Source organism: Vitis riparia, chromosome 17, assembly GCF_004353265.1.
Source record: "Vitis riparia cultivar Riparia Gloire de Montpellier isolate 1030 chromosome 17, EGFV_Vit.rip_1.0, whole genome shotgun sequence".
Lineage (NCBI taxonomy): Eukaryota > Viridiplantae > Streptophyta > Magnoliopsida > Vitales > Vitaceae > Vitis > Vitis riparia.
In genome coordinates, this window is record NC_048447.1 from 16,371,590 (window position 1) to 16,388,412 (window position 16,823).

The 16,823-nt window shown below is 29.9% G+C and overlaps 2 protein-coding genes across 2 annotated transcripts; both read left to right on the forward strand.

Annotated features, from left to right (window-relative positions):
• The first annotated feature begins 249 nt into the window (after positions 1 to 249).
• Positions 250 to 2,843, forward strand: LOC117904665 (cytochrome P450 CYP736A12-like). Its single transcript, XM_034817390.1, has 2 exons — positions 250 to 984; positions 1,900 to 2,843. Exons 1-2 carry the CDS (start codon positions 298 to 300, stop codon positions 2,731 to 2,733), a joined length of 1,521 nt encoding a protein of 506 aa, XP_034673281.1. The 5' UTR covers positions 250 to 297; the 3' UTR covers positions 2,734 to 2,843.
• An 11,130-nt stretch (positions 2,844 to 13,973) lies between these two features.
• LOC117904666 (cytochrome P450 CYP736A12-like) lies at positions 13,974 to 16,606 on the forward strand. The gene is made up of 2 exons (XM_034817391.1): positions 13,974 to 14,709; positions 15,750 to 16,606. Exons 1-2 carry the CDS (start codon positions 14,023 to 14,025, stop codon positions 16,581 to 16,583), a joined length of 1,521 nt encoding a protein of 506 aa, XP_034673282.1. The 5' UTR covers positions 13,974 to 14,022; the 3' UTR covers positions 16,584 to 16,606.
• Positions 16,607 to 16,823: the final 217 nt, after the last annotated feature.

The window sequence follows — 16,823 nt, forward strand, 5'->3', positions numbered from 1 at the left end:
TTTTAACATAGATTATTGATATAAAAATGATAGAAGATGTCTTTTGAAAAGATGGCTTTTAAAGTGGCAAAAATTGTGGTAGATTTAAAAATATTTTTTAATGTACCGTATTTTTAAAAATTAATTTTAAATTCACCGTACAATGATAAACAAATCGTAGTTTTGATGGTTGATTTGGATTCATTCTTTTTACCCTAGAAGGCCAAGCCCATCGCTCATTGACAACAGTCTACATATATTGCAAATTCACTTGACGAAATTTCTCATCTCCAAACCCACATCGTCTCACAACCAAGAATGTCTGCTTTCGCAACTGCAGCTCTCTTAGTCCTCCTTGGAGCCTTGTACTCCTTCATCCATCGCCGCCGTACCGCCTCAGTTAATGGCCCGAAACTCCCACCGGGTCCTTGGGCATTACCAATTATTGGTAACCTCCACATGTTGGGCAACCTTCCCCACCGCAACCTCAGTCGCCTAGCCAGAAAGTATGGTCCCATCATGTCCATGCGTCTTGGGTATGTCCCAACTATCGTAGTCTCATCGCCGGAGGCTGCCGAGCTATTCCTCAAGTCCCACGATGCAGTGTTTGCTAGCAGGCCCAAAATCCAAGCCTCAGAGTACTTGTGCTATGGGAGGAAGGGCATGGCTTTTACTGAGTATGGTCCATATTGGCGGAATGCCCGGAAACTCTGTACGTTGGAGCTTCTTACCAAGGTGAAAATTGATTCTTTTGCGGCAATGAGGAAGGAGGAGCTGGGGGTGTTGGTGCAGTCACTGAAACAAATGGCAGCGGCTCGGGAAGTGGTGAATATTAGTAAAAAGGTAGGTGAACTAATTGAAGACATGACGCATAGAATGCTATTTGGGCGCTGTAAGGATTATCAGAGGGCTGACTTGAAGGCGCTTGTGCAAGAAACATTGATCTTGGTAGGAGCTTTCAATATAGCAGATCATGTGCCCTTTCTGGGGGCCCTCGATCTTCAGGTAGTTCTCACCCTTCCTATTTACAGTTTCACAGATATTCTAAGAAGCGTTTTGTTTAAAAAATATTTTTTTTCAAAGAAAAATTAGATGTTTGATGAGATTTAGAAAACATTTTTAAAATTTTTAAAAATTATTTGTATGATTCCAAAATCGCTTTTAGTGTTTTCTGAATTATGAACATATAATTCTTCTAAAAACATTTAAATTAAAAACAGAAATACCAGACAATTAGTTTTAGGGTTCTCGATCCATTCATTACCGGGGACTATGGAAAAAAAAAAAATAGTTTAAGAAAATCTGAATTACGAAGGCCCTACTTAGAAACATTCTTGAAATTAAAACTTTTTTTTTTTTTTTTTGTAACAAAAAATAAGTTTGACAGAAAACAATTTTCTAGAAATCCTGATGTTTTCTTAGGATGTTTTAGGTAATAATTAAAAATATGAGAAATACTTTGGAAACTTTTTTATTTTATTGTCTACAAGTTAATTTTTATTTTTATTTTTATTTTATAAATAATAAGCCAAGAAATTAAAACTATTTTTTTATATACTAGTCTTCTCAAACAAAATTTTATATATTTTCAAAAACTATTTTTTTTAATAACTATTTTAAAAATGATTTCAACAAATTATAGGCTGCCTTTTGGTGAATCATATTGGCTCACAATGAGATACAAGATTTATTTTTATTTTTTTAATGCAATATTTTCTTTGAGTAGCATTATAAAAAATAAAAAAAAATTGTATGGCAGCCTATAAATACAAAAAAGCTTATATAATATTTGAATTATTATGATATTTTAGTCATGCTAAATTTATTGAGCTAAGGATCCATTAGAATACAAACCAATACTTTTAGGTTACTCATATAATTTGAAAAGTAACTCACAAATTTTAAATTTCTCATTTTTAGGGTTTGAAAAGGCGTATGAAGGCAATTAGTGGAGCTGTTGACCATATTTTAGAAAAAATCATTGATGAGCATAAACAAGACGCTAGCGAAAATCAGGGAAATCATAAAGATTTTGTTGATGTGATGCTATCACTGATGAATGAGACGAAAAACTTTCATCAAGAGCCATCATATTTAATTGAACAAGAAAATATTAAAGGAATTGTATGGGACGTAATTATTGCTGCAATTGACACTTCAGCTACCACCATTGAATGGTTACTTTCTGAATTGTTTAGACATCCAAGAGTTATGAGGCAACTTCAAGAAGAATTAGAGAATGTGATTGGAATGGAACGAATGGTAGAAGAGGTTGATTTGGAAAATCTAGTTTATTTAGACATGGTATTGAAAGAGGGTTTAAGACTACATCCTGCTGGACCATTGCTTGTCCCACATGAGTCCATCGAGGATATTACTCTAAATGGATATTACATACCTAAGAAGTCACGAATTATCATCAATGCATGGGCAATTGGAAGAGATCCTAATATATGGTCCAATAATGTTGAAGACTTTTTTCCTGAGAGGTTCACTAGTAGCAATATAGATTTTCAAGGGAAGGATTTTCAGTTCATTCCATTTGGATCAGGTCGTCGAAAATGTCCTGGAATGCGACTAGGTCTAATAAACATTCGACTTGTGTTAGCTCAATTAGTGCATTGTTTTGACTGGGAACTACCTAATGGCATGCTACCTAGCGAATTGGATATGAGCGAGGAATTTGGTTTGACATTGCCAAGGGCTACTCACTTACATGCTCTTCCTACTTATCGACTTCTTCCCAAAGTTTAATGAGAGTGTCTTATTGAACATTTCAATTGATTTTGTTTTTAAGATTGTATTATTATATATGTTTTCTATTGAGATATTTCAGTAATATATTGCTCGTTAAGTTTATTATAGCTCAAATAATTGTTATAATTTATGATTTATATATTATTCATGAAAGTATATTTATATCTTAGAGGTACATATGAATCGCCTCTCATTTCATATAGAATTTAAAAAGGTCTGAAAAAAAAAGAAAGAGAGAGAAAAATCTTTGGTATTACAAACTTTAAAGACAAGAGTCATGTTTAAATTTACTTCATTAGCACTCCTCTTCACTATATGGAAAAAAGATAAGGAAATGACTTACATGAAATTTTTTGAGAAATTCACTTTTTTTATAAAGAAGATTAATGACATAAAATTTTCATAAAATTTATACCATGTAATAATCTACTTCTAATATTGTCTTTCCTAGTCACATTTTTTTTTCATACCTGCTTATGAAATGCACCCAAAAGGTAGAGTGCATTGAAAAAGAAAATGAGAAAAAGACTCAAGTTGGGTTTTCAAAATGAAATTTAAAGCCTAAAGATGGATTTTTGAGAGGGACATGCGGACTTGTTTGAGGAAAATTATGAAATATTATTAAGAATTGGAAAGTTAAAACTAGCTACTATTAAAAATTATAAAAACAAATTGATAGAATGATGGCTTATGTGCCTCGTAAAGAAAAGATCTCAAAGGTCAAGAATTAAAAACGAGATGAAAAATAATATGAATCTTAAGTTTGAATGATGATTTTTTTATACCTTTTTTTTGTTCTTCATTTTAATTCCATTTTCATATCTTTTGAGTAGTAGATTAGGTTGCAGAAAAGTCAATCTTGGACCTTTCTTGTGTCCATGAAATGACTATCAAATTTTATGTGATTAAGGATTTATTCAACTTATTGTAAGTTGGACCTATTTCTATTTTTAATTAGAATGTCATACTTTAATGATTAGAAATTAGAGTTCATAAATCCCTTTAAGGGTATCTCAAGTCCAAAATGGAGAAAGTAATTTTGACTTAGAGATAATCATTATTGAGCTTGCAATGAAATGTGGCCTAATGACTTGGATATGTGTGAGAAATTTGGCTTATCAATACCAAGGGCTAGTCATTTAATATAAAAACAAATGTTTTTATGTTTCATTTTCTCTAGAAAATATGTAAGTCTAATTTTGATTTAAAAAAAAAAAACAATCATTTTTAAATTCCCAACACGTGCTCAGGCCTAGGATCAGGAAGCTTGGAATTAAATATATTTGACCCCAAGCCAGCTAGCACTAAGTAAACAACAGTCTGAGCGCAGCTCTAAGCCAAGCCAAGAACACATTTTATATGCCTAGTTATGTGATTTAAAAGTAGGCAAGGGGCCTTCTCATAAACTGTGGTCAGTTAAATAAAAATGATATGGACGAACCAATTTAATAAGAATAATATTTTTTTAATATAATTTTTTTTCTATTAATATCAATACATAAGTTCCATTTACAATATCGAACCATATTTTTTTCATACCTACTAAAAGAACATCATTAATTAGATAGTGTCACATATTGTGGACCCTACATTGCGATACATGCGTTCCCACTCAAATGGCACGACTCGTTTTTATTTGAAAAAATAATAATTTATTGAAATGTTTTTGGAATCGCTACTTATTTTTATTTTATTATTAAAAGAAAAAATAAAAGAAAAAAATAAAAATTCTAAATGTGATTAAGAAAAAAAAACAGGTCTGTGAAAAATCGAATTTAGGTCCAGGGTCAAGTTAACTATAAAGGAATGTACGATAATAAATCGTAGCACCATTTTAAGTCCTAAAAATTAGGTCTCTACTAATTAGTTAAAGCAAGTATGAAAATTAATCGAAAAATCGTGAGTGTCAAACAATGATCAAATAATAAAACAAGTCATGCATGAGAACAGATAAATAAATAAATATGATTAGATACAAATCGTATCTTAATTGCAAGCTGAGCACTATCATAAGAGACAAGATTAGTGTATAAATACAAATTAATAGCATGCATGTCAAAGTAGGGGAAAGTCAATCAAACAATCGATCACAAATGTCGGTCCCACCAATGCTTAATTTATTTTATATAAATTAATTATATAGAATTTCATTATGTTCAGAAGTATAAAATTTAATTCATACTTAATAAAAAAAAACGTTTAGAAAAACAAGGAAAATTGTGAAAAATGCTTGCTGAAGAGAAAATGACAACAAATAATTTATTAAAATCGGATTTTCGGTGACCTAAAACTCTAAGGATGAATAAAAAATAAAATAAAATAAATAAAAAATTGAAGAGTTAAAATTATTTGAAAATTGAAATTTTTTTTAAAAAAAATAATTTTTGAAAGCAAGGGTGAAGAAAAAGAAGATGAGGCACATGTGCTTTACGGATTGACTCTTGTGAAGCGACAGGTCTGCCCCACTAATTATGGTATCCATTGGAGTGGCTGTTGTTGCGGCATTACCCTTATGCATATGAGCTGAGGGGTTGATTGATGAATGAGCATGGCATGATGTTGCGTACAGTGTGCCTGAACATTTTCTACTTCCTTCGTGACCTTTGGGGGAACCCCATCATCAGAAATCACGGGGAATGCATGGGGTGACTCAGAAGTGTACCACTCAACTATGGGAATATCATCAATGCCCAGATTTTTAAGAACAACATACCCTCAATCAAGACGGGGTTTTGTTTTACAGCATAATCATCTTCCCATAGTCAACATATGTAGCGTTCCAGTTTATGATGGTGCATCACGAACACTTTGAGCAATTGCAGGGAAAGCCTTAGAGAGCCCGAACTGTTCTGGAAAACAAAGGCTTGAACTCTGCATGGTATTTGATACCCGAAGCAATGCATTTAGGATCTACAGTGGAAGAAATCGGAATGCCTGAAGGTCCGCGGGGGGTGATGAGTTTGATGGGTATGAAGGTTGGGAGGATGGTGAGCTGGTCATAAGGCTTGGGATTCAGATTTGATGGAGGAGGGACTTTGATGGAGGGCTTTGAAAAGGATTTCGGTGGCCAGGCAGGAGTGAGTTGGAAAAGTGAGGTCTAGGGGGCAGCTTAGGTGATGGAAGACCCAGCTGAGAATTACCTTGGCCATATCAGTTGTTTCAATACGGACTGGAAGGTGAGAGACTTGATCATGGATGCAAGCATCTGAGTAGCAGGGTCCATGGCAGTCATGAGGCCCCTCGGTTGGGAGATGACAAGAAACGCAGCATAAGAGTGTCTTCCCAAAGGTCTGAACACCTATCCCAGCATAAGAGTATCAATAGGGTGATGCAATAGCAAGGACTCCAAGATGCATGTTGCGACTTGGTATTACAGATGGTAGCACATTGTCGAGTGGTCTCATGAGCCTCCGAATTCCAATCCGCAATTATCCATTTTCCTAAGAGACCCTTTCTCGATTGCTCCCTTTATCATATCATCTCAGAACCATTGTACATCTGCATAATTCTTCTACTTTAACAGTAGGAATATTTTCTGAAGGGACCTTGTAAATGCGAGCATGCGTGACTTGAGCAGTAGGAGTACAGAAGGTAATATGTTCCAGATTCTCTAAACTGAAAAAATATCGGAATGGCCTTCAAGCTTCTACACCTTCAGCTTTCAACTCACTGCCATCACCAGAACCGAGATATTCCATTGATAGCCGGAGCTACACCACTGCATGAACAGGATTCGAATGTAGCTTATTCCCCGTCCAAACCAACAATGGTATATGCCACGTGTAAGAGCCATCACACGGTTTGGACAATTTCTTGCTTTTAAAGAACAGAAAGGGGTAGACCTGGCTCCACACACCCAACCCCATTTGCAACTCATGAACCACAACAATCAGAAGGTCTCCAATGCTCTGTGCGAATGCATCCAGATTCCCAAATTTTTGGTCTCAATGAAAGAGAGTACTCCACCATATATTTCTGAAACTGTATGCACTAATGAGGCATGATGAACTGCTTCCATATCGCCCAAGCACCATAATGAGGTTGTGAGATCTTGTCATCCGCTCAAGAAAACTAACCCGGCCATCAACCATCTTACCACGGACTCCCCGGTTCAGTCTTGACCCAGCTTCAACCATTTTTCTAAAATACCCAACTACATCAACACCTTCCTGACCTTGGAAGTGAACAATCGATCTCTCCTTTAAGCCTTGAGTGGACCGTGTGCACAGTTGGTTGTGTGAGACTTCAAAAATGCAAGCACTTCTTACTGAAACACTTGGGGGACTGTGGCGATGGTCATATTGATGTTTTGTCTTTGACCAGTTTGCCAGAGAGGAAACAGAGACATGATAAAGACCCTAGCAGGCATCTATTGATTTTCAAACCAAGAACAAACCAGAAGGATGTGCACAGTCTAAGCACTCTCGAGAGAGGTGGGTACCAAAAAAACAGAGAGTGAACAACAAAAACAGAGCATGGATAGAGAAAATAAAATGAAATGACAAATCATCGAACGAAGCCCTGTTTCATGCTCTAATCAATGGGCTTAAACAGGTGAGTGAAACCAAACATATTTTAAATAGAAATAAAAGCATGATTGGGCATCTCACAGGGGAACCAAAACAGAGCCAAAGAAATAGGGCCAATAATAGCCATAAAATACATTTAAAAAAAATAGTCTCAGATTCCACAAACATGCACAACATCTAATGTCCACAACCAAGCATCGAAATGAACCCAAAATCAGCAGGAGGTAGGACAGAACAATGTGAAGTAGAGAAATATGAAGCATGCTGTAATCATACCTGGACAGAACCGGCGAGCTCCTCCTCTGCTTCTTCTTCAGTTGCAAATTTTCTTGCTCCAGCTCTTTCTTCTTCCTTTTCTGATTCTCCCTTTTTTTTTTTTCTCTGCAGCTCCCTACCCTTCTTCTCCCCTCTGTTCAGCTCTCTCCTCTTAAGCTCCTCTCCCCAGCTCTCTGTTTTTCCTACTGTTCTTCTTCTTCTCCTAGCCTCTTCTCAGTTCTCTGTTTCCGCCCTCTCAGATTTCTTGCTGCCCCAAGCCCACTCCCCACGGCCTCTGAATCCTACTGCCACTTGTCACCTCCTGGTTTCCTACATAAAAGGTCCTTGCCAGCTTGCTGCCCAAAACCTCCTAAAAGGCACTAGAAAAGGTGTCCAAAATATCTCCCACACCAAAAATTAGGGTCTCCACATATACATTTTCAAGTTTTATTATTTGTATATTAATTTCATTTATTTACACCCTCATATGACGACTTAAATTTCACCCATATATTCAACTGTCCAAATTTTTTACTATGACAATTACCACTACAATACATTAGCATTTTCTAAATATATAAATGAATTGTACTCATTCATGCAATTGATAAAATAATAATAATATTAAATAAATAAATAAAAATTCTCTTTATTTTAATACAACAATTGAGATTATTATGCTACAAATTGAGTATTAAAAAAGTAACTTATACCCAATATCATAATCTAAAAACACAAAGTGATTTGAATTAACTATCTTTTAGTGATCTTTAATTGAGTTGAGGTGGATTCCCATTTTCTTCAAATTTCATTACTATACCTAACTTTTATGTGATCCTAGACAAGACACAACAAGCTTCTACATATGGAAATTTGTAATACTTTTGAATAAACCCATTTCTATACCTAAATTTTGGTAAGCCTAATTTGATAAACCTCTTTCCATACCTAAATTTTGGTAAGCCTAATTTTGATAAACCTCTTTCCATACCTAAATTTTGACAAGCCTAATTTGATCATCTAGGGCTTAGTAGATATTGTTTTCATGAAAATATGATCATCAAATGATGGATGTGTAAAACATTATGATAATGTAGACCAAATTTGTGTAGGCGGTGATAATAATAAAATTAAGCATCTCTCTGGAAAACTCTTTCAATAATTTGTCATTCTCAAATGTCTATGATATTAGTAGAATAAGGAATAAAAATATAAAATAAAACTCTTCTTGTTTAAATATTTTTCCATGTTTAATCTATCATAAAAAATTCAAGTGGAAGTCGTCATTTATTTATAATAGTACCAATATTATGAAATCTATGACAAAGAACAATAATAGGAAGAAAAAATTAAGAAAACAAAAATGGAAAATACATAAGATACATAATGATTTAATAGTTCAACTTAAAGCCTATATCCATGAGAATGAAGAACAACTTTTACTATTATTTTAGCATATTGCACTTCTAGAGCTCTCAAATTCTAAAGTCTAAATATCCTTTTAAAATAAAAAAGAAAAAAAGGACTCTTTTTTAGTCAAAATTAAACCTCTTCCTATATTTTTCTCTTAATTCTATAGAAATATTTTATATAAAAAAATTAATTATTTAAGTATTATTTATATATTATATATATAATAAAACTCCTAAGTAAATGGATTTTTTTTTTTTTTTTTTTATGATAATAGGAGAGTCTTATGGAAATATTTATCACAATAGAAAAATTTGTAAGTTATAACTTGACTCAAATTCTCAAGTTTTAAATAAAATTGATAAGTTACCATTCATAACTTTTACCTCTTGTACCAATTTTTGTTCATAGTTTTTTTTTTTTTTTTTGGGTATAGGGTTTCCACGTAAATTTATGCGTTTTTATTTTGTTTTTTTATTTCTTATTTTTGTTATTTTGTAACATTATTTTATAGTTTTAATAATTTCCAATAAGACTAAAGGGAGATTATAATCAATGATATTCATTATCGGAAAATTAAAACAAAGAATTTAAAATTTATAAATAATTTTATTTTTTATTATTTACTGTTCTTTTCAATAACATAACATCCATGCATAGAAAAAGAACTAGGAATCCATAGTTTGTCAAGGAAGGCAGGATGTGAATTGTTTTTGCAATGAGAGCCAATTTGGCCCATGGATGTGTGATTCTCTGGTATTTTAGTGTACCATTCCTAATTATGGAGGACCTCATCCCATTTTTGATAAGAATATGGTAATTTTAAAAAATAATTCCTAAATTATCATAATAAAAAAAATTTTCAAATGAAATTTAAAAAAAAAAAATAGTTTCTTTAAAAGACAATTTATGACCTTTTAAAAAAATTATAAAAAAAAAATTATCTTTCTAAGACACGAGTTCTAAAATTCCATTTTTTGAGAAATCGTCTCTTGAAAATACAATATTAACCAAAAAAAATTCCAAGTAAGAAATCATCTCTTGTCTCTTAAAAAATTTAAGAAGTGAGAAATAATATACTAAATTAATTACTAATTGATATAATAAAAATATATATTATAAAATTAATTAATTAATTAATTTTATTTACTAAATTTAATATATAAATAATATACCAAATTTAATATAAGACAAATAATATTTATCTATTATTTTTTTCTTTCACTTTGGAATTAAAAAAAAACTATTATCAAATTTATGTGAAAACTGAGTTTAAAAAAAATTGTTATTAATTTATTAAAATAAATTAAGATAAAACAAAAAGTGAGAAATTATCTTTTCATGAGATGATTTTCACAAAAAAAAAAAAAAAAACCTTCAAAAATCCTTTTTTTCATTCTCTATTATACTTATACAATAATACAATTATTATAAATATATATTATAAAATTAATTAATTTTATTTACTAAATTTAATATATATTATTTATATATTTACTAAATTAAATTTATATATTAAATTTAGTAAATAAAATTAATTAATTAATTTTATAATATATATTTATAATAATTGTATTATTGTATAAGTATAATAGAGAATGAAAAAAATGATTTTTGAAGGTTTTTTTTTTTGTGAAAATTGGTTTCTTGAATAAACAATTTCTCATTTTTTTTCTTTTTTTGATAAATTAATAACAATTTTTTCTTTTTTCAATTCAGTTTTCATATAAAATTGATAATAGTTTTTTTTTTTTTAATTCCAAAGTGAAAGAAAAAAATAATAGATAAATATTATTATCTTATATTAAATTTAGTATATTATTTATATATCAAATTAGTAAATAAAATTAATTAATTTTATAATATATTTTTTAGTACATTAATTAGTAATTAATTTAGTATATTATTTCTCACTTTTTTAAATTTTTAAGAGATGATTTAAAAAAATAAATAAAATAAAATAAGAAGTGAGAAATTGTATCATCTCTACAAAAGATGATTTAAAAAGAAATTTTTTTTTTTTCCTATAGGATAAAAACTATGATAAATTTGGAATTATTTTTTCTACTATAATAATTAATTAAGAAATTATTTTTTAAAAATGTCTTAGTCTTATCCATAATCCGACCTGATCTCATGTTACCCAGATTACAAACATGTATCATACAACAATTCCTTTCACTATCAAAATATTGAGAGTTGATAGAACTCAATTATTCAACCAGCACCAGTGCTGTTTTTTCTCATCACAGCTCCTATGTATATGACATTGAATTTGACTTCTTTCGTGTTTACGAAGAGTTGAATAAAATATTTTTTAATTATTTTTATTTTTATTTTTTTTGGGAGATATTTCAAAAAAACATATTACATATTTATGGGTGTAAGAATCCACTTCCCAAATAAATAAATAAGAGAAAAGAATATAATCACATTTTAATAAAAAAACATTAATATTGAAAATTGAAGGAAGTTTATAAATTTAGATTTATTTGGTTTTCAAGAAAATAGGGAAAAGTAGGAGAGATGAATTTTAGTTCTTACATTTTATAATTTTAATAATTTGCAGTAGGACTAAAGAGGGATCATAATCAATGAAATTGATTATTGAAAAATTAAAAATCTAAAAATTATAAAAGTTTTAGAGTTGTTTCTATTGATTTTTTTTAAAATGGAATTTAATATATTGAATTAAAACAAAGAATTTAAAAATTATAAATAATTTTATTATATTTCCTTTTTTATATAACATCTCTGTGAAAAATTGCAACATCCAAATTTAATAGGAAAAAAAAATAAAACAGAGAATACAAATTATTTATATGATTTTGTTTAATCATTTACATTAATAATTATAAATAAATAAATTTATTAATAAATTTTAAGAACTCTTAACCTTTCTTTCTCAAAACCTAATACACCTTTTATCTATTATTGTTTTTGCTCTTTCCACTTTTTTTAAGAGCCTCTTAAACTAATAATTCTTAATCCTAGTTCAATTTAAAAAGGTAATATAAATTCTATAAATATCAATTTTTTAAAAATTAAAAAAATTAAGATTTTTATGTCAAAGATAATACTCAAATATTATATTTTAATGATATAAGTGTTGTATATCTTTACTAAAAAACTGGCAATGCAACAGTCATCTAACAATAACCTTTAATGAATGGAAAGATAATTATAAAGGTGTTCATATATCTTCTCATTTTAGATGTGGGATCAATGTAAATGGATTTAAAAGAAAAATCAATTTTAATGTTGAGGGATTGAACCAACATGCTTATAAGAGGGAGACTACTACTACTACTATGTTTGTGTTCTAGTTAACAAGGAATAAATTAAATAACTCATTTAAAAAAATAATATATACCTAGTTACATGATACAATTTTTTTTCATTTTCAATATATCTTCATATGTAAATATTGTATATATTTTGTTTAATAAAATTTAAATTAATACATTAATATAAAAATGAATAAATAATATTACAAATATTTTAAATTTTAATAAAATATAAATTATATATTTATAACATTATTATTTCAACACTAATCGAATTTGAATTACTTTTAAAATTTAATTTAATTTTTTATTTTTTTCTATTTTCGAAAGCGTGTTATGGCAAAGCACGGCCTTGGCATGCAGGAGCTGTCACTATCGCATATTAATCATGGACCCCCTTACTGGGGCCACTTCACATGCAGTTGCCTTCACCTTTATTGCTTCGCTTCCCTGCCTTTGCTTTTTTGGTCTCATGAAAAGACCTTTTACCTAACTGATTGAGTAGTAATGAAGGCTTTTTTTTTAACTTGTAGGGCTAATTTAAAAAATAATTTTTTTAAAAATAGTAATTTGAAAACAATTTCTTAAAATAGGATAATTAGAAATAAATATCACTTTTTTCCACTTTAAAAAGTATTTATTAAAAAGATATCTTTCATATTTTTCATGTCAATGATATATGTAAAAAAAATTAAATTTATATTAAAGACATCTTTTCAAAGGACACCTCTCATAATTTCATAAAATTAAATTTATATTAAAGGTGTCTATTCAAAAGACATTTTTTCATCATTTTTTTATTAGTCATGCACATTAAAAAAATTTGAATTTATATTAAACTTATATCATTTTCACAATACCATAAAATCAAATTTATATTAAAGGTGGTTTTTGAAGAAACATATTCCATAATTTTCATATCCGTCCTACAATGAAAAAAGAAATTGAATTTACATTGAAGATGTCTCTACAGTTTCACAAAATTGAATTTATACTAAATATGTCTTTTAAAGAAACACTTTCCATAATTTTTATATTAGTAACCTATCGAACAAATTAAATTTATAGTAAAAGTGACTTCTGATAGAAAATATTTCAATATAAATTTAATTTTATAAAATTATGAAATATATATTTTGAAAAGACACTTTTAGTATAAATTCAATTATTTCAATGAATAATTGATACAAGAATTGTTGGAGTTCTCTATTCAAAAGACATCTTTAATATAAATTTAATTTTATAAAATTATAAAAGACGTCTTTTAATAAGACATCTTTAATATAAATTCAATTTTTTCACTATGCAACTGATATGAAAATTATGAAAAATGTTTATTTAAAAAATATTTTTAATATAAATTAGATTTTATAGAATTGTGAAAAGTCTATCGAAGAGACATTTTTAATATAAATTCAAATTTTTTTATACGTGTATTATTGATATAAAAATTATGGAAGATGTCTCTTCAAAAAATACCTTTAATGTAAATTCAATTTTTTTGAACATGTATCATTGATATAAAAATGATGGAAGGTATCTTTTTAAGATACATCATTCAAAGTGGCAAAAAATGTCCTAAATTTAAAAATATTTTTCAATGTACTGTATTTTTAAAAATTAATTTTAAATTCACCGTACAATCATAAAAATAAAAATAAAAATCCAGTTTTGATGGTTGATTTGGATTCATTCTTTTTACCTAGAAGGCGAAGACCATCGCTCATTGACAACAGCCTACATAGATTGCAAATTCACTTGACGAACTTTCTCATCTCCAAGCCCACATCGTCCCACAACCAACAATGTCTGCTTTCGCAACTGCAGCTCTCTTAGTCCTCCTTGGAGCCTTGTACTCCTTCATCCATCGCCGCCGTACCGCCTCAGTTAATGGCCCGAAACTCCCACCGGGTCCTTGGGCATTACCAATTATTGGTAACCTCCACATGTTGGGCAACCTTCCCCACCGCAACCTCAGTCGCCTAGCCAGAAAGTATGGTCCCATCATGTCTATGCGCCTTGGGTATGTCCCAACTATCGTAGTCTCATCGCCGGAGGCTGCCGAGCTATTCCTCAAGACCCACGATGCAGTGTTTGCTAGCAGGCCCAAAATCCAAGCCTCAGAGTACTTGTCCTATGGGGGGAAGGGCATGGCTTTTGCTGAGTATGGTCCATATTGGCGCAATGCCCGGAAACTCTGTACGTTGGAGCTTCTTACCAAGGTGAAAATTGATTCTTTTGCGGCAATGAGGAAGGAGGAGCTAGGGGTGTTGGTGCAGTCACTGAAACAAATGGCAGCGGCTCGGGAAGTGGTGAATATTAATAAAAAGGTAGGTGAAGTAATTGAAGACATGACGCATAGAATGCTATTTGGGCGCTGTAAGGATTATCAGAGGGCTGACTTGAAGGAGCTTGCGCAAGAAGCAGCGATCTTGGCAGGAGCTTTCAATATAGCAGATTATGTGCCCTTTCTGGGGGCCCTCGATCTTCAGGTAGTTCTCACCCTGTTCTATTTACAGTTTCACAGATATTCTAAGAAGCGTTTTGTTTAAAAAATATTTTTTTCAAAGAAAGATGAGGTGTTTGATTAGATTTAGAAAATATTTTTAAAAATCTAAAAAAATATTTATATGATTCCAAAATCACTTTTAGTGTTTTCTGAATTATGAACATATAATTCTTCTAGACACATTTAAATTAAAAACAGAAATACCAGACAATTAGTTTTAGGGTTCTCCCTTCATTACCGGGGACTATGAAAAAAAAAAGTTTTAGAAGATCTAAATTACTAAGGCCCTACTTAGAAACATTCTTGAAATTAAAACAGTTTTTTTTTTTTTTTTTTTTTTTTTAACAAAAAATAGGTTTGACAGGAAACAATTTTCTAGAAATCGTGATGTTTTCCATTGCTTTTTAGGATGTTTTAGGTAATAATTAAAAATATGAGAAATACTTTGGAAACTTTTTTATTTTATTGTCTACAAGTTTAGTTTTATTTTATAAATAATAAGGCAAGAAATTAAAACTATTTTTTTATACTAGTCTTCTCAAACAAAATTTTATTTTCAAAAACCATTTTTTTAATAACTATTTTAAAAATGATTCCAACAAATTACAGGCTCCCTTTTGGTGAATCATATTGGCTCACAATGAGATACAATATTTTCTTTTCTTTTTTTCTTTTTAATGCAATATTTTCTTTGAGTAGCATTATAAAAAATAAAAATAAAAAAGTTGTATGGCAGCCTATAAATACACAAAAGCTTATATAATATTTTTGAATTATCATATTATATTTCAGTCATGCTAAGAGTGTGTTTGATAGTGATTTTAAAAAACGTTTCTAATCTTTTTAATACTTAAATGATAAAATTTTTTAAGTGTTAAAAAAATTAAAAACGCTTCTTAAAATCACTGTTAGACAGACTCTAAATTTATTAAGTTAACGATCTATTAGAATACAAACCAATACTTTTAGGTTACTCATATAATTTGAAAAGTAGCTCATAAATTTTAAATTTCTTATTTTTAGGGTTTGAAAAGGCGTATGAAGGCAATTAGTGGAGCTGTTGACCATATTTTAGAAAAGATCATTGATGAGCATAAACAAGACGCTAGCGAAAATAAGGGAAACCATAAAGATTTTATTGATGTGATGCTATCACTAATGAATGAGACGGAAAACTTTCATCAGGAACCATCATATTTAATTGAACAAGAAAATATTAAAGCAATTGTATGGGACATAACTATTGGTACAATTGACACTTCAACTATCATCATTGAATGGTTACTTTCTGAATTGTTTAGACATCCAAGAGTTATGAGGCAACTTCAAGAAGAATTAGAGAATGTAATTGGAATGGAACGAATGGTAGAAGAGGTTGATTTGGCAAATCTAGTTTATTTAGACATGGTATTGAAAGAGGGTTTAAGACTACATCCTGTTGGACCATTCCTTATCCCACGTGAGTCCATTGAGGATATTACTCTAAATGGATATTACATACCTAAGAAGTCACGAATTATCATCAATGTATGGGCAATTGGAAGAGATCCTAATATATGGTCCAATAATGTTGAAGACTTTTTTCCTGAGAGGTTCATTGGTAGCGATATAGATTTTCAAGGGAAGGATTTTAAGTTCATTCCATTTGGATCAGGTCGTCGAAAATGTCCTGGAATACAATTAGGTCTAATAAACATTCGGCTTGTGTTAGCTCAATTAGTACATTGTTTTGATTGGAAACTACCTAATGGCATGTTACCTAGTGAGTTGGATATGAGCGAGCAATTTGGTTTGGCATTGCCAAGGGCCACTCACTTACATGCTCTTCCTACTTATCGACTTCTTCCCAAAGTTTAATGAGAGTGTCTTATTGAACATTTAAATTGATTTTGTTTTTAAGATTGTATTATTATATATGTTTTATATTGAGATATTTCAGTAATATATTGCTCATATGATGTTAAGTTGATTATAACTCAAATAATTGTTATAATTTATGATTTATATATTATTCATGAAAGTATATTTATATCTTAGATGTACATATGAATCACCTCCCATTTCATATAGAATTTAAAAAGGTCTGAAAAGAAAGAG

What these genes read in the sequence shown, in the direction of transcription:
- LOC117904666 (XM_034817391.1), top strand. Translation starts at nt 14,023, where the DNA reads ATGTCTGCTTTCGCAACTGCAGCTCTCTTAGTCCTCCTTGGAGCCTTG. An exon ending in TGGGGGCCCTCGATCTTCAG is followed by an intron (nt 14,710 to 15,749) that starts GTAGTTCTCACC and finishes TCTTATTTTTAG; the next exon opens with GGTTTGAAAAGGCGTATGAA.
- LOC117904665 (XM_034817390.1), top strand. Translation starts at nt 298, where the DNA reads ATGTCTGCTTTCGCAACTGCAGCTCTCTTAGTCCTCCTTGGAGCCTTG. An exon ending in TGGGGGCCCTCGATCTTCAG is followed by an intron (nt 985 to 1,899) that starts GTAGTTCTCACC and finishes TCTCATTTTTAG; the next exon opens with GGTTTGAAAAGGCGTATGAA.